Source organism: Typopeltis vanoorti, chromosome 3 (assembly GCF_054136105.1).
Source record: "Typopeltis vanoorti isolate ZY-2024b chromosome 3, IOZ_Tvanoo_1.0, whole genome shotgun sequence".
NCBI classification, from domain to species: Eukaryota; Metazoa; Arthropoda; class Arachnida; order Uropygi; family Thelyphonidae; genus Typopeltis; species Typopeltis vanoorti.
In genome coordinates this window covers 69,189,808-69,208,755 of record NC_143551.1, presented here as the reverse complement: position 1 = coordinate 69,208,755, position 18,948 = coordinate 69,189,808, and the positions used below count along the sequence as shown (strand labels likewise).

The 18,948-nt window shown below is 36.8% G+C and overlaps 1 protein-coding gene across 1 annotated transcript in view; it reads left to right on the top strand.

The window, feature by feature from the left end:
• LOC150108245 (clotting factor C-like) overlaps positions 1-18,948 on the top strand; it is a 368,054-nt gene that overhangs the window by 207,709 nt on the left and 141,397 nt on the right. The window contains exon 11 of the mRNA XM_090415698.1: positions 12,880-13,047. Within this exon, the coding sequence (XP_090271824.1) occupies positions 12,880-13,047 (168 nt within the window). The remainder of the gene's footprint in view (positions 1-12,879; positions 13,048-18,948) is intronic.

Below are 18,948 nucleotides of genomic sequence, written 5' to 3'. Positions count from 1 at the left end.
GCTGATTTTTGCTGTGTTAAATGCAGAGAAATAACAGCTTCCTGAAAAAAATAAAAACCAGAGCCAGCTAAATGCGCAAACTACGGTGGATGACATCCTGTAATATACAAAGGGTGCAAACTATACTAGGCTGTCCAAAATCCATCAAAAGGAAACCAAAGGGCCCCAGCAACAACTGCATGGGCACCTGCAGTAAATAAAACAGTAAGTAAATAAAATAAAAACAAATTCTCTGTAGAGAATTTGGCCCTTTTACATTTGTTAACCATTGATTATTGCAGTAAGGGTTGTTTGTATATGTCTCACAGAGTTTCTCTTGAAATCAAGAGCAGTTTGCTTTGCAGAACTCAGTTAACCTTTCAATTGAAGTGGCTGCTAGTTGCAATTTTGCTGGATTTGGGTGGGCACTTGAGATTTTTTTTTTTTTTTTTTTTGTTTTGATGGGCATGTGCCTCTGTGGTTTGGTGGGAGATATCAGTATTTACTGTAGGTGCCCATGCAGTTGTTGCTGGGGCCCTTTGGTTTTCCATCAAACCAAAGGCCCTTTGGTTTTCCAAGGGCCTTTGGTTTGGAAAAACCAAACTTTGGTTTTTCCAAACTTTGGTGCAAACTATACCATACCAAGTATAGTTTGCACCCTTTGTAAATTACAGGATGTCATCCACCATAGTTTGCGCATTTAGCTGACTCTGTTTTTGATTTTTTGCAGGAAGCTGTTGTTATTTCTCTGCATTTAGCACAGCAAAAATCAGCCTTGCAGCAGCATTGCTAGTGGCCAAATTTTTTGAACAACAGTGGCATTGTCCAGCTGATGCCTTCCATCATCAGTGGTTGTGCCACTGATGATATAACGTATTGGTCAGACCACTCTTGGACTATTGTGCTCAGATCTGGTCACCTGGTTTTCAGTGTGATATGGAGACATTGGAGACTGTCCAGAGACAAGTGACTAAGACAATATCAGGAGTTTGGAATGCTGGCTATGGAGAGAGTGAAGCGATGTGGATTGCAGAGTTTGGTGGATAGGAGTAAGAGAAGTGATATGATAGAGACGTTTAAGTTAGTGAGAGGATTTTATCAGATTAATCCAGAGGGGATTATAAAAAAGAGTAGAAGTGAGAGGAGAAGAACCAGAGGTCATTCCTGGAAGTTATGTAAAAGTGTGGTGAAGAGGGGTATGAGGAGTAGATTTTTTACGTGAAGAATTGTCAGTGAATGGAATGCATTATCAGAATGTGTTGTTAATGCAAGAAGTGTTAAGGATTTTAAAATTCTATATGATAAATATGTTGTCAGTTGAATGAACCTCCCACAATGAGTCTGTTAACCCCATGTAGGGTGTAATAATAATAATGGTTCTGATTTTATAGTCAGATCACAGATAGTTTTTAGGTCATAGATCTCTTGATTATTGTTTACCGATTTCCACCAGGATGAGAGGCATTGCCCATTTATCTGCTCGGAGCATATGGTTTACTTTAACAGGGCTGAGTCTACAGTTGGAGATTTCTTGTGACTTCCTGAGTAACTCCCTCCACAGATTCTATTTATACCAGATTATACTGCACAGATTCACCATGAAATTTTTTTCTACTTTTTAAAGGGAATGTGTGGGATTGGACGTTTTTATCATCTAAAAACTTAGTAAGCGTGCTGTAGTCAGTCTGCTACTGTATTTGGATCCCATCTGTGTTCCTGGTTTAATAAAATTTATTTTATAGTTTTTGAGGCCTATGGGCCACTGCTGTCCATTGTTCCACAGCGCTTGCAGGATAACTAGAAGTACTCTTTCCTTATTATGGTTCTGCTTTCCTTGAGAATGCAGTTTCAATAAATGTTACTTCCGTTCCTTGTATTATGTTTTCCTGCTGACTTCATGAACCAATTGAGGAACCCATTGTGTTCCTCATTTGTTTTCTAAGTTAAACCGAGATAGTTTGTGAATACAAAGCCTGAGACTCTGGTCTGTTCTCAATGTGTGGAGTGACTATTGGCCTCTCAAGCTCAACATGCAGTCAGTTGGGCCATTTCTTCTGCAAGAAATCATAGAAATTTTGAATTTTGTGAATGCTTGAACTCTGAGCTTTCCCACTGGGAATCACCTGTTGGTCACCAGTAATGCAAAGAAAAGAGAAAGAGAATAAATTTAGACTAACAGGTACTTACCTCCAGAGAAGTCCCAAACACAAAGTCAGTGAATATCATAATCACAGAATCAAAGTCTTGATAAGTCACAATGAATGAGTCACCAAGATAGATCTGATCCGTCTATTTTTTTCAATACTGTGCACTGCTATTAGCAAACCACACACTTTAAACAAACATTTTAAACTTCTCTTCCCTTTTTCTCTATACCTTAAGATATGAGATGAAGGGAAGAGAAGTTTAAAGTTTACCAACTTTCAGCAGGAGTTTATCATAAACTATTATACTGGTCATCAACCAGTTATGAGTTAATCAGTTAGCATGACTGTACCACAAATACAGCATTTGAGATCAGCTGGCTGATGCTATTAGAAGTAAGAAAAATTATAACAAAAATAAATCCAAAAAACGATTAGGCAAGTTGCATAAATTGGCAGAAAAGGACGTGCAATTACTGAAAAGGGTTGTGCATCTCTTCATGGAGAATAATAATACATCATTATCATCAATTTCCTGATATGTACCCTTAAAGGGGTATTCAGGCTACTATGACAGCACTACATGATCAAGTTTACATTATTATTAATCTTCAATTAACCATTTTCCCTCCAAATTTATTCTATTACTTGTCAGTACTCCAATACTGTAATATCTAACATTTGATTCTTCTAAGGCACTTCTGACTGAATTAATCCACCACTTGTCATCAAGCAACCATAACATCTTGTTTCAGCCCTGATCACACATTCCTGAATGCAAACAACATCAAGTTCCTTTGTAATGTCTTCATTTTTATTATGATTCTGCCATTGATGTCATCTGTTAAGGCTCTTAATTTTTCTGAGAATTCTCATATTTGTGGTTCTAATCTTGGATCTCATGCTTTACTTCTAACCAAACTCTCAGGTCCATAACTTAAAACCGGTTTGAACACTGCCTTGTATACTGCTAGTTTGGTGGTTTTAGTTAATTTTTCTCTTATTCCACATAAATTTATTCAATTTGCTCCTCACCATGCCAGTTTTGCTTATTCTATCTATTTCAATATTTAATTTGCCATCTTCACTAAAATCATGCCTAAATTGATGAAATATTTTACTTGATCTATAGGTTCTCCATTCAGAATGCAACTAATACTTTCTATGTTTCTGCCTATTTTCATAGTTTTGGTCTTTTTATCCATTTTCATGCCAGGTTTGTTACAGCTATTATGTTATTTATTTATTTATTTATAGAAAACTGGAAAATTGAATTGGGTATGTTAGGAGTACATCATCTGCATAAAGCAAAGAGCTAAGTTTGATATCCCTGATTTTAATATCAGGTTTAATGCCACTTTCTTTCATAATGTAATCCATATAGATGATGAATAAGAGCAAAGATAATGTGCACCCTTATCATACCCATGATTTTGCATCAAACCATCTTCCTGTATTTCCTTCAATTCTAACTGCTGACTTACAATTTAAATGCAGACTATGTATTGTTTCAGTATAATATTCCATTTAAACCATGTAATTGTAGTGTTTTGAAAAGTTTTTCTTTCATTATTATTATTACATCCTCCATGGAGTCAACAGGCTCATCGTGGGAGGTTCATTCAACTGACAACATATTTATCATATAGAATCCAAAAGTCCTTAACACTCCTTGCATTAATAACACATTCTGGTAATGCAATACATTCACTGACAATTCTCCATGTAAAAAATTTACTCCTCACACCCTTCTTCACCATACTTTTTCATAACTTCCAGGAATGACTTCTGGTTCTTCCCTTCTCACCTTCTACTCTTTTTTATAATCCCCTCTGGATTAATCTGATAAAATCCTCTCACTAACTTAAACGTCTCTATCATATCACCTCTCTTACTCCTATCCACCAAACTCTGCAATCCACATTGCTTCACTCTCTCCATAGTCAGCATTCCAAACTCCTGATATTGTCTTAGTCACTTGTCTCTGGACAGTCTCCAATGTCTCCACATTACATTGAAAACCAGGTGACCAGATCTGAGCACAATAGTCCAAGAGTGGTCTGATCAGTGCCTTATACAGTGGCACAGCCACTTCCTTATCCTTGCATGTTAGAATACTTCTTATCATAGCAGCACTATGATGTGCAACCTTTGCAACCCTAGCAATATGCCCGCTAAACTTCAGTCTACTGTGAACCATCACTCCCAAATCTCTAATTTCATCCACTTCCTGCAGTACGGCACCATCAGTATAGTACATAGCCTTATATTTCTGCACTCCAAAATGCAACACCATGCACTTATTGATATTAAAACTACAACCCCACTCTTCTGTCCAAGTAAAAAGTCTATTTAAATCTTCCTGAATGGATTCAGCATCAGCAGTGCTACTTATAATTCTTCCTAACTTTGCATCATCAGCAAATAACTGAAGATCCTCAGTCAGTCCCCATGATATATCATTTACAAACAAATTAAACAGGAGGGACCCAAAAACAGAACCCTGGGGCATGCCACCAGTCACCCTTCTTTTTTGAGACACTGCCTCATCATACACAACCTGCTGGTATCGTTCGGAGAGAGCCAATCTCTGATCCATCTAATAAATATACTGTCCATTCCTATCCTTGCAGCTTGTACACCAACTTATCAGGTGGTAATCTATCAAACACTTTTACAAAGTCTGAGAATATCACTGTATATGATTCTCCCTTATCTAACACACTCGTTACGTTATCATAAAATGCAAGTAAATTACTGAAACAGGACCTACCTGTTACAAATCCATGCTGACCTTCATAAAGAATGCCATGTCCATCAACCCAATTCTGTATTCTATTCCTTATCAATCTCTCAACATCTTGACCACAACTGCAGTTATACAGACTGGCCTATAGTTGGAGACTTCTGTCTTAGAACCATGCTTGTGGAGTGGTACTATTTGCCATCTTTCCACTCGTTATGAACCTTACCCACTGCAAGACTTTCATTAAATAACCAGGTCAAAGGCATAACCAACTGTGGTACACATTTCTTAAACATACATGGTGATATATCATCCATTCCTACAGCCTTATTCACATCTAACCCAACAAACATTTGATATACCTCTGTTTCTTTCACTTCCAATTCTCCTAATACTTGCCTCTCTTCTATATATTGTACCAGATAATTTATACCAGTATGATATATGCTGATATAGTGCTCGTTCAGTAATTCCACTATATCCTTTGCATTTGTTAGTCTGCTGTCATGACTATCCACCAATGTTAGTCTGCCATAATTATTCTTCCTCTTGCTTGCCAGGTAGCAGAAAAATTTCCTCAAATTTCCTCAGTATGAGAGAAGATTGGCCTGACCAGCCAATCTTCTCTCATATTGCACCTTTTCTTTCTTTACCATGCTCATTACCTTTCTAGCCTGCACCTTATACTCTTCATGGATCTGATCAGCACCAACTGTCTTGTACCTCCTCCATAACATTTTTTTTCCAGCACAGCTTGCTTGATTTCACTGTTCATCCATTTCACTCCCACTCTATTTACTCGCTTAACCCTCAGTATGCAGTCATACATTGCTTTTGTCAGATACTGCCTTATGAGTTTTCATGCATTTCAACATCTTTTCCACTCAGCTCATCTACCCAATGTACTGATGCTAACTGACTACAGAACTTCCTATAATCACCTTCTTTATACTTCCACATGTATCCATTTTTGGTAGCGACCTTTTCTTGTTTTATCACTTCCTAAACAAGTACCTCATGATCACTCTCACCAACTGGCAGCAGTATTAACCGGTGGCAGTGTCAACACTTCATTAACAACTACATCTTGTAAAGTTATCACCAAATCCAAAACATTAAAGCCTCTAGTTGCTTCAATCACATGCTGCTTAAGATACTTATCTCTCAGAAATTCCATAAACTTGCTCTCCTTGTTCCTATACACTATCTCTTCCTCCTCCTCCTCCTCCTCCAGTCTATATTCCTGTGATTAAAGTCCCCCATCAGGATCATCTTCTTTTTATGTGCCCAACTAATTTGCCTAAACATTTCACAATCAGTATTCTCTGCATTCTCTGCCATATAACAGCATCCTATCAGATATACTAACCTGTTTATTTCAACTTTGTATCACACAGATTCAAAATCTGTGCATGCACCATCAACTTCCACACTTTGTGGACACAATTCCTCTGCAATCATTAACAGCATTGTCCCCCCCCCTCCTCTTTTCACATGTCTATCCTTTCTGGAAAAATTATATATCCTTCTAATTCTATTCCCGACATCACATCCTCCTCAGACAACCAAGTTTCACTTATTCCACTTATTTTTGGACTTACCGTCTCAATCAATGCCACGAACTCAGCTCTCTTGTTTCAAATACTCCTTGCATTTGTGGATAAACATAACAATTGCTGTGTGCTTAAGGCCATCCTACCAGCACTAACATCCTCTCTCTTTGGTTTGACCACTTCCTTTTCTTTGATCCTGATTGTGATTTCCATTCTTACCTATCTCATCCTCACCTTTATGCATTCCATCACCTTGTGCTTCTGCTGCAACCACATCTTCAACCTCATATCCATCTTCCTTCTGCTGTGCAATCTGTTGATTTGTGCTATCCTGTTCCACAGGTAAACTCTGATCATTTGCTACATTAACTTCTTGACTCTTTACCTTCTCAGAAAACAATAGTCTTTCTAAATGCCCAACACCAAACCCATTCAAATGTAATCCATCAGGTTTATACCATTTGAACTTCCCTTCAAATTCACTCCACAGATTTACAAATTGAACACCCTTTGCCTCACACAACTCAGCCATCTTACTATTCATTATCTCTGCTCTCCTTCTCAATTCACTATTATCATATCTGGGCACCATGCCTATGACTTTCCCAAGAATACTATTCTTCTTTACCTGCTGCAATAACTCAAGTTTCTATCACATTCTTCTTCCCCCCCCCCCAACTAAGTCATTTGTGCCCACGACTACCACTAATTTTGACGCCCGGTATTTCCTTTTCTGCAACGCATCATTTATTTGCTTTATTGTTCCACCAGGAAAGCACGTTTTGTGCACTTTATTAGTAGTCACACCTCTAATGATCGAGTTCCCACACACTGATATACAACTATCCTTTGATTCTTTATTTATAACATTAACTTCCTCCTTCTCCTTATCATCAGCCAATCTCTCCTTTAGCTGTTTAATATCCTCTTCTAGATGTTTCATTTCACTTTCGATTTTCATAAACTCCTGCGGAAGCTCTTTTACTACGGTCCCGACATTTGTTCTCCCATTTCTAATCGCTCTAATCTATCCTGACACTTTTCACATACGTTACCACTTTCCTTATTCTCATTTGCCCTGCCTGTTATCATATTTGGGCCACATGCCTACGACTTTCCCAACAACACTTTGGGCACCTTATCATATGCATTTTCCAGATCCATAAAACTAAAGTACAAATCCTTGTCATATTTGCATGATTTTTCAACTATTTGTCATAAAGTGAAAATCTGATCTTGACAACCTCTGTTTGGCTTGAGCCCAGCTTGTTCTTCTGTAAGTTTCTCTTTCAATATTTTCAGCCTCTTTTCAAGTATGCCTGCATAAATGTCACCTAGAACAGTTAACAGAGAAATTTCAATAGACTAATCTGCTTATCTGGAGTTGTAGTCAAGGTGTTGGAGAAGCTAGTGAGGACAAGGATTCAGAACTGGGTTGACAGCAGTAGAATTCTCTTTAATCGACTTCATGGGTTTGCTAAAGGAAGATTGTGTTTAATAATCTGCTTACTTATAATAACAAGGTGATGAATACATTGGACAAGGGGATGCAGAGTAGTATATTTAGATTTTGTAAACTTTTGATAGACTGCCACACGACAAACTAGTATTTAAATTGGAACAGATGGAACTGGTTAGTAGGTTAGTGCATTGGATTGGAGATTGGCTATCTCATAGGTATCAGCAGGTTGTGTATGGGGGAGTGATACCCTAGAAGAGGACAGTTGCTAGTGGCTCAGGGGTCTGTTTTGGGGCCATTGTTGTTTAATTTGTATATAAATGACATCGGAAATGGTGCTATGCAGTTGTTTGCAGATGATGCAAAGTTGGGAAGAGTTATGAGAAGTAGAGCAAATGTTGTAGCTTTGCAAGAGAACCTATGACTGTCAATAGGTGAGTGTATGGGGATGTCAGTTTAATGTGGCAAAGCATAAGGTTTTAAAATTTGGTAAGCAAAGATGGAATGCAGAGTATAGAATTCATGGGGATATTTTAGAAGAGGTGGAAGAAATGAAAGATCTGGGAGTGATGGTGGATAGGAACTTGAAATTTCATGGATATTTTGCTAAAATTATGAGAACATCACAGCAGATTATGGGAAGGATGTACAGAACACTGACATGTAGAAGTAAGGGTGCTTTGATTCCATTGTACAAGGCGTTGATCAGAGACCACATATGGATTACTGTGCACAGATTTGGTTGCCAGGTTTTGAAAAGGATGATGAGATGTTGGAGAGGGTTCAGAGATGATTGACTAAATTGTTTTCTGGTCTCTGAAATGTGGAATATGAGGACAGATTGAGGGAACGCAAATTACAGAGCCTAGTGGATGGAAGGAAGAGGGGGAGACATGATCAAGATGTGTAAGTTGGTAAGGGGTAATTACCTGATTAATGTGGATGAGATTTTTCATAGAATATCTGGAGACAGGAGGAGAATGAGAGGCCATCCCTGGAAGCTGTGAGTCTCATGACTTCATGGAGATCTATTGATAATAATAATAAATTCATGTTATTTTGTTAGCGGTAAAACAAATGAAAATTGATCTTGTTAAATTAATTATTTTGATTTAATAGTATCTCTGATTTTTGTAAGAAGAATGTGATGACTGGCTAGTCATTTAGAAGGCTTGTTACTAAGGTGTCTAGGAACCTAGACACCTTGGTAAACACGCCTTCCAAATGGTAGCCTTTCCTTCATTGTATATAGAAAATCCACTCACTTAGGCAGATACATTCACAAACTTTCTCACTATCAACCCCTCTCAATGATGCAGCATCATTATAACTCTAACCAATAGAGCCTATAATCTTTGTTCCAGTGGAACCTCTCTTTCAACTGAAATCAACCATATATGCAACATCTTCCTATGGCTACAATGATTATAGAATTAAAATATAATCATTTCCTCCCTCATTCCTGGACCATCTCTTCAGAAGGATTTCAGAAATGCCGTCACCATCCCCTATGTCCCTGGCACATTAGAAAAAATAGCCAGGATGCTAAAAAAATTTAAAAAAATACAACCTCTATAGTTTTTAAGCCTCATCAAGAAACTTCCTATCCTTATCTGTTCTACTAAAGATCAGCTCCTTCCTTTCTCTGCATCCGGAATATATAAAGTACCCCTGTTCCTGTAAGTCGGCTTATTTCAGACAGACAGGTAGCTCAGCCACTGTTTGTTTAGATGAACACAATCTGCAATCATGACTATGATCAATCTGGCTTTGCTGACCATGTATTGGATACAGCCCACAGTATCTTCTGGAAGAAAACCACCCATCATAGTAAATTTAAAAAGGAAAGGCTATTTTTAGAATCTGCAGTGGCACTCAGAAATCATCCTAATCTAAACAAACACGGATGCGTAAAACTTCCCAAAATTTGGGAAGCAGTAATCATCAGAGGTCCCAGTTTACATCCTAAGCTGCCTACAAATGCTCATAGAGGACGCACCACCTAGATAGGACTTTAGAGTCACCCACGTGTTTCATTAAGTTTTATTTTGTGTGTGTGTGTGTGTGTTACAAGTCTTAGTTGTACTCCCTGAAGATGTCTCACTGACTGAGACAAAATATTGGAAGCATTAAAATTAGTTTTTAATCTTTTCCTAGTACTGTCAATACTCCATTAAACCTCTAACATATCCTACCAGCACTTAAGCCTTAACACACAAAACAAGCTGCCTACTAAGAGAGTGTGAGCTAGGGAGTGAGAAGCAGGTTTATTTGCATGGAGAGTTGTCAGTGATTGAAATCCATTGCCTGAGATTGTGGTGCCTCTATAGAATTTGAATTTGTTTTAGGCATCATATGATGAGCTGTGTGTATGACCAAAGGGATCTCCTACATGAGTCTGTAATTCCATAGGATCTTAGGATAATAATAATAGTAATCTTTAAAAGTTGCGCAACTTTAATTCTGTACCCACTACATTCTCAAGCAATGCATTCCATTTATTACATCCATTGAATATCCCATCCCACCTTCCCTTTTCATGTTAGTCTTAAGAGGCTGTCATGGCCCAGAAACTTGAATTCCTATGAATGTGATCCATTAAATATAGCTCTTTTTATAAAATATATCCATTAAATCCTCTTTTCTTTATTGAATCAAGTATTTTTAGGGAGGTCTTATGGAAACCACTCCAAATGTGAGAAGAGTTTTAGATATCTAGCCAGATTTGTGATTTGCATAAAGTTAATAGCTGATCAAAGCAGGACTATTATTAGGATATATGTCGCCCCTATGCAAGTACTATTTTTCCATCCATAAATTCAAGAAAATGTGTAAAATGTTTTTAAAGATGGTATTTTTATGAGTTGGGATAAAATTTTGCCAGTTTTTGCCACCTTCCCAACTTGTTACTCCAAGGCATTGTAGAAAGTATTTTTAACTTGGGTATAATTATGTTAAAGATACCAAGCAATTTTAAACCTGGTTTTACTCCATTTCCCAGTGAGCAAACAGACAAAATGTCAAGTTTGCACCTGCAATTGATGCAAGACTAGCTGATCCCACAGGTAGTGCAAGACCGAGACAACTCGTGGTAAAGGTGGAGCAAGCTCTGATCACTAATTTTAATATTTACCCTTAATGCCACAACACATCTCCAAGAAGGGGATGTATGATGTTTTGTATTAAAGGCAAGGGGCCACTACCCAGACCGTTTTCGACCTTATGAATAAGTAAAGCCGTCTCTAAAAATTCGGACGATCCCTAGGCCATTCAATTGTGGGCGAAGGACCGTCCATCTCAGCGTTGGCTCCACTCAGTGATGGCCTTCCACCCTCCACCACCACCGAGCAGAACCGCTCAAATTCTGAAGAAAAGCATTCACCAACAAAGCCCCTCACCGGGCCGTGCCGGAGAACACTTTCTCCGGAGACTCAAATTGCTCCCTTAAGGCAAAAACCTTAAGAGAGTGAACTCATAATAGCCCTCACTGGTTTCGACCTTTATTGAGGTCTCATCAGTGGGAGCCAGGCTAGAAATACCAAGATTTCGTAATGCAGAGCTTATAAGTATTTTACCAAAACAAGTTACCATAAGGTGTTTTAACCTTATTAAATAAAAATCTCAGGAGGAGATATAAATGTAGAAAGTATTTTTAGCTTGGGTATAATTATGTTAAAGATACCAAGCAATTTTAAACCTGGTTTTACTCCATTTCCCAAGTGAGCAAACAGACAAAATGCCAAGTTTGCGCCTGCAATTGATGCAAGACTAGCTGATCCCACAGGTAGTGCAAGACCGAGGCAACTCGTGGTAAAGGTGGAGCAAGCTCTGATCACTAATCTTACATCACAAGGCATTGCTTAGTGGATTGCAACACCCTGGATTAGATGTAAAGTAATGCCTTGAGCAAAAGAGAAAATCTAATTCTTTGGGATGTTCAGACAGCAATATCTATAGTATGTTTAGGTGACATTTGTTGTTAGCATAATCCCAAGAGAGAGCGAGAGATCTTATCATGTCTGTAGATTTAGGTGTTGTCAAAGTAAAACTAACAGAAAAGAGTTCTTTTTTGTGAGAAATAAGGCAGGATTGCATTTTACTAACATTGAAATCAACAAAGTATTCCTAATCTGTTGAAGTATTACAGTTTATAGATCAGCATTTGGGTAATAAAGGTTGATATTCTTGAGTTTGTCATGATTTGTGTTGTGCATGATTTCTTCCCTTCCTCTCCTCCATCTCTGTTCCTGTCAAGATATCATTCTCATCCAATCATGTTTCATTTATACCAAAAATCTGCAGGCAAATTAACTCAATCAATGAAACAGTTTTGTTTCTCCTTCTGTCTAATACTCCTGGCATTTATAAAAAAGCAGTAAGCTATTTTTGTATCTGTAATCAGTTCTGCTCTTACCACATAACAGTTGCAATTTCTCCCCTCAATCTCTCCAGAATGGGATGTAAATTCCTTTATATCCCATTCTATACCCTTTCCATTTGTCTTAAAACACTATAAGACCAATGGAAAGGGTAATATTAATAGGGCAAAACCAACATCCCACTTTATTATAGGAATGAAAATGGCATCCCCTCTTGGTCCTTATTTAAAGGTTTTTTCCATGGGTGATAGAGTTTTTCCTTCTGAAAAACTCAGATTTTTCATCCTGAAGAAGCCAAGTAAGTTTCCTTGAAAACACATGAAAGTTAATAGACGTAGTAGATAAAGTGACCTCTTATGATGTGTCCTAGGACTCCATGAAGGTGGTGTTTACTAATAATTTGTAATTAAGTTGAGATTTGTGACACTCAGCCATCTAAATACTTTTTAACATTTTATTTGAATATCTCTGAATTGCAGATTTTGCAATCACTATCATTTGATAGTTTATTTTTGGTTTATTTATTTATTTTTTCAATATAATTATGCAGTTTTTTAAGATAGCTTTTAACTTGACAATTTCTTAACTATATCATCATTATTTCATTTTATTTCTTTAGAGTGTCCAAATGGCTGGCTGAAAGTTAATGACTTGTGTGTATATATTGCTACTAAGCAGAAAGCTTGGGAAAAAGCTAAAAATACGTGTAACAATCTTGGTGCTCCCCTTGCATCATTAAATCCTGAAGTTCTTGAGAAGACGTTATTACCTCTATTACAACAGAAAGGTATTAATACTGATGAATTTTCAGAGACAGACCCACCATATAATGTGGCCAGTGCTATCACCTTGCCAAGTAGATCTAAGGCCATTCGCCAAAAGTAACATTTGTAATTCTCTTTAATGAGGAAATAAAAAAAAAAAGCAATCAGACAAATATTGTTTGTTTATTTAAACTCACTTTCATATTTTGTTGAATATATGTAACATAAATAAGGGAATTTTTTTATTTTTACCAAGTTCTAGATCTGGGGCTTATTAAAAACTGAATGAAATTGCTCCATGTATTTTGAAGGAATTGGCAAAGAAACCAATGGTGGCTGCTCTTGCTTTGATTTTTCAGCTGGACACTTGCAACTAGAACTATTTATTTATTTATACTTATTTTCTTTTTTCATGAAATATGCCTAACATAAATAACAAAATTATACATTTTTACCAGTAGTCTAGGAGTTATTAAGTTATAAGGAATGTGGCCGGTAAGAGATTGAGGAATGCATCTCTGTGTAAAATGTAGGAAATAGGAAGAGCTCAGCAACATGGATATTAGCATAACTGACTTCAGTAGTAGTGTGTCAGAAATGGATGCTGACTGAGTGAGACAGAGGATTAGTATGATTGAGAGTGAGAAAGATGAGCATCATGTGGAAAGGGATATAACATTAGGGAGTGTAGTAGATTTAGAGGATGGTAATGAGTAGGGTGGGTGAATTTAAGTGAGAGTACGTTACTTGCAGAGAGAGAGAGAGAGAGAGATGTACTGAGAGAACATAAAAATAATGAGTTCAGTAGCATGAAAGAAAAGATTAGGAGACTAGGAAGGCTAATGTGAATCAAACAGGAGTGGGATTGAGAGCAAGTATGGAAATGATACAAGAAGAGAGAGAGAATAGGAGAACCAGGGGGAAGTTAGGGAACAAGAGAAAGGCAAGATAGCAGGAGCTAGGGATGGAAAAATGAAGTGAAAACAGATAAGCAGGAATGCAAGAAGAAAGTGTCAGAGAGAGAGAGAGAACAAAAATAACGGATGCAGGAGTAAGGAAGGAACAGAGCAGTGAGAGGTGTGATGTATGGAGACTCAATAATTCATGGAGTGCAAAATAGAATGGCAGAGGAGGAATTGTCTGGAGGAATGTGATGATGGATATAATGACCTAAGAGGTAGTGTGAATTGAGTGGTCAAAAATCTGAGGCTAATGCTTGAGGTTGTAAGCAGAAGAGTGTGAGAAGGCAGATAGTGAGAATGTTACCTAGATGTGATAATGTAGAGTTGAAGAGAACAGCATCAGTAATGAATGCCATGACAAGAATGAGTTGAAACAGAGGCTTGGATAATGCAGATGCTTGAAATACATTTGAGGATAGAAGAGAACTGTATGCAAGAAATGAACTGCATTTGAACGAGAAAGAATTTAGGCATCTGGAGAAATTTAGTCACTTGGGAGAATTGGGAATGCAAAGTCTAATAGAGTCTGGAGGAAATAATAATAGTAGGTATAGAAACACTGACAATGCATTGATGTTTCATTATACAAATGACAAAAATATCAGGAACAAAGGAGATGAATTGGTAGTATTGATAGTCTCAGCCTGTCCAAAGATTATTGGGATCATTAAAACATGGTTGACAGAAGATGATATAATGACAGCAGTAGAAGTAGAGGATATAGTATATTTACTTATTCCATTACTTGTTTTTCATCTGCAGTTCCCATTTGATATTGTTCCTTGATAAATTGCTTCATCAATCCCAGCTTTATGTGAGTGGGGGTAAAAGGATTTTTTCCCAAGCAACCAAAGTTTGTTCCACTTATGGAAGAATGGAAAGGGCCAGATATCATCAGTGCATTGGAACTAGTGAAGAAATATTTATTAGCAGCAATGACAAGTTGCATACCTCCAATGAAAAAGGGAATATGATTTGGTGTAAAGTGGATGAGAAACAATATCAAATGGGAACTGTAGATGAAAAAGAAGTAATGGAATAAGTATATTAGGAGAGAGAATAGAGAGCAGATGCACGAACAATATAAGAATTGCCAGTAAAAGTGACTAGCACAGTAAGACAAAACTTGCTGTGCTAGTTTTGTCTTTAGCCCTCAGATCAAAGGAAAATCTAAAGGAATTGTTTTTGTTATGGGGCCAGTAGGAGAAGAAATGATTGTGGAAGAATGACATTGTTAGACAAAAATAGGAGTAGGGTGAGTGATGCAGAGGACATACTGGAGTTGTTTAATTATCATTTTATTGGGGGAATGGTTCAAAGTTTAGAAATGAATGAGTAGAATGTGTTTCAAATACTAAGTACTCTGGTTATCAACAAGGCAATGTGACTGGATGAGATTGTTGTTGTTGAAGAAGCTCAGAAATGAAGGAAAGAGTGCTGTAAGAGGAATTAGAGATGATAAAGGTGACATGAAAACAGGAGAAAAAGATATCCTTGAAGTATGGGGTAATTACTTTGAAAAATTGCTAAATGAAACAAGCAGTGATGACAACACAGTGGTAAAAAACACTGACTAGGCATGCAGTCAGGAATACATATCCATATTTGAAGTAGAAAAAAACCATAAAAAGCCTGAAATGTGGAAAGGCAACAGGAGTAGATGATATTTGACCAGAAATGCTCAAGTATGGAGGTATAAAAAATCTTACAGTGGCTGCACTGCATAGTTCAGAAGACCTGGACAGATGGACGAATTCCAGATGATTGGAGTAGAGCTCTCATAGTACTCATATATAAAAAGGGAAATAAAACTGAATGCGAGAATTACAGAATTTTTTCTTTACTTTTGTCATTCGAACTGGTTGGTTCTCTGAGAGTTTTTGCTCTCTTACTCACAGATGCAGTATTTCAGCACTGTGTCTATTCTATGGGTACTTCCGTGGTCACTGCTCCACTGAATTCACAACTATCATTCCTCCACTTTCTGTTGCACTAGTTAATACAAGAGCACTATTCCTTTATTGTGCAACTGTGAACACACACCAAACCTGTTTCTCCTCTTCCTCTTTTATTCCCTCAACCTCTTTCTTCTGGAACAGCCTTCATCATGAAGTATTCCCAAACTACCTGCAATCTTCAAAAAAAAAAAAAAAAAAAAAACATCAACAAACTTCTATCTCAGTCCTCTTCTGCACCCTGCACGTGGCATTGATGGTGCCATGTGTGGGGTGCAGATGATTATATAAAATCAATATAAAGGGATCAGTATAAAAATAAAAATCTAGGAGCAAAGAAAATGACTGTTTTTGAGCAATAAAAACAGTCATAACATGTACTGATGTTATCCAGTATGTAACAGAAGATACATAAGAACAAAAGTCAAAGATCTGATCACTGCATCAAGATTAGGTGTGGAGAAGTAGCAGTTGAAAGGTGCCATGGATCAGACTGGTTATAGACCCATCTGCATCCACTTGGAAAAAAATGACCACAAGGCAATCTTGATGCAGTGAACAGAACTTTGACTTTAGTTCTTATGTATGTATCTTCTGTTACATACTGGATAACATCAGTACATGTTATCCAGTATGGCATCACCCAGGTATATGAGAGCCATACTGGGCATCACCCAGTATGGCTCTCATATACCTGGGTGATGCCCAGCTATATGAGAGCTTTTGTGGAGAAAGGTTATATGTACAAAAGACTGGTGATTATAGAAAGATCAGGAGACAGGATCAAGATCGATAGCATGGAATGAGCCATTAGGTGGAAAGGATATCAGTGCTGCTTGGACACTGGTCAAGAAATATTTAATGGGAGCAATGATTGAAAGTATTCCAAAAGTCATGAGGTTAAATAAGGTGAATCTAAAATGGATAAATGGTGCATTAAGCATGTAATATGGAAGAGATTATGACAACTGTAGAAAATATATTTAAGTATTTAATGAACAGTTCATCATAGCATTTCATCCTCATAAGTGTGATATCATGCAGAGCAATTGAGAAATGAGGTATAATTGGAATAAAATAAACCTGATGTTAATAAAGCAACAGGACTCAGTGACATATCACCACATGTTTTAAGAGATGTTTCCAGGGATGTACCAACATTGACATACATATTTAACATGCCTTGCCATGTAGAGTCCCAAAGGAGTGAAAGATTAAATTGTATGCTTTCACAAAGAATAATTAAAGTGGTGTCAGGTCTCTGAAATGATATGCAGGTTGATTAAGGGAATGCCTGCATAGAGCCTGGTGATATAATGATGATGAGATATGACTGAAATACTTGGCAAAAGGTTTTTTAGAAGATGAACGTAGAACAGCTTTTATAGAATAGAACGAGACAGAGATAAAATAAGAAGCCATTCCTTGAAGTTGTGTAAGGAGAATATGAGCAAGGGAGTGAGGAGAAAGTTGTTTCTGCATGAAGAGTGGTTTGGTAAGCAGAATACATTGCCTGAAATTATGGGAAGTATAGAAATAAGGTTACTGAACGAGTTTAAAGAACACATGCATTTTGACTCGAGATGAAGAATATTAAAATTCTATCAGAAAATGAACAAGGAATTCAAAACTTGCATTGATGAAATGAAAAAAAAAGTTCTTCAAGTTTCAGTTGATTTTCTAGTCATTTTACAGTGTTTTTATTATCTTTGTACTATAATAGCTTAATTACATTTGTATTATTGATATTATCTTAATTTAGTATCAGGTATTTCTATTTTTCCATGCTTTTCATTAATTGTGTATTATTTTGTATTGCCATTTAAGTTAATTTCATTTTATTTCTTGTTATTTTTGTTTTACTATTTAATTAATTTAATATTACATTGATTGACAAAGATTTTGTACTTGTATCCAAAATTATTCTGTTTTTTGAATGTAGATTTTTTTAGCATGTCAGTTATTTGTTATAAGTTAGCTGAAACGTCAGTTTAGACCAAAAGATATTTATTATGTAAAATTAACATAATCAGCCCAAATTCAAGTAATTCCAAGTTAATCAGCCCAAGATATTTAGAGGTCTCTTTCGACTAAAGGTGAGTTAGCCAGTCTCATCCGGAGGTAGGAGGTTTTTTCCTCCTCAAAACTGGTTTTTTTTTTTTTTTCCCTCAGAACAGGTAAACCAGCCCTGCGAACATACATACAGATCTACAGTCAAAACTACATCCTTAGAAGTCCCTCATTTGGAGGGCACAATCTCAACCAGTCCTAAGGGACTGATGAGGAAAATTGAGGGGAACCCCCACATGATGACAACACCAACTATATTTACAATAAGTAAAGAAAATGAAAAATTGTTAAAAATTCACAGAGATGAACCTTATTGGCAATTAATTTCCTCATCCAAGCAACTTTGTTTCTTTCTATCTCTCTCTCTCTCTCTCTCTCTGAAAAAACCAATAGTAATCTCCCATTATGGATATGGTGAAGAAGGGACTGTACAGAGTGAGTGAGAGATATCAGGAATTAAGTAAACTTGATGTTAACAAGGCTGTAGTACTCAATCACATATCACCATGGGTATTAAGGAAATGTTCCAATGAATTTATTTAATAGCATCCCTTTGCATAAATGTTTAACATGAGTCATGCAGTAGAAACAATACCAAAAAAAAAAGATATTCTAATTATTGAAGGAGACTGGAATTCCAAAATTGGAATAGAAAATGATAGTTGGGAAAGCATTATGGGAAAATATAGTATTGCAGAAAGAAACGAACAAGGTGAAAAAATGTTAGAATTTGCTGTGAACCATGATATGATTATCTGTAACACAAGATTCCAGCAAAAGAAGTGTAGAAAATGGACATGGTGATCAAATGATGGGACAGTAATGTCAAACTTTTCAAGGAATGGATACAGATTTAAAATATAAATCCAATCATCAGAAACAAAGAGATACAGCAAGAATAAGTGAGTAGAAATAGGAAAAAGGTACAGAACAGTGT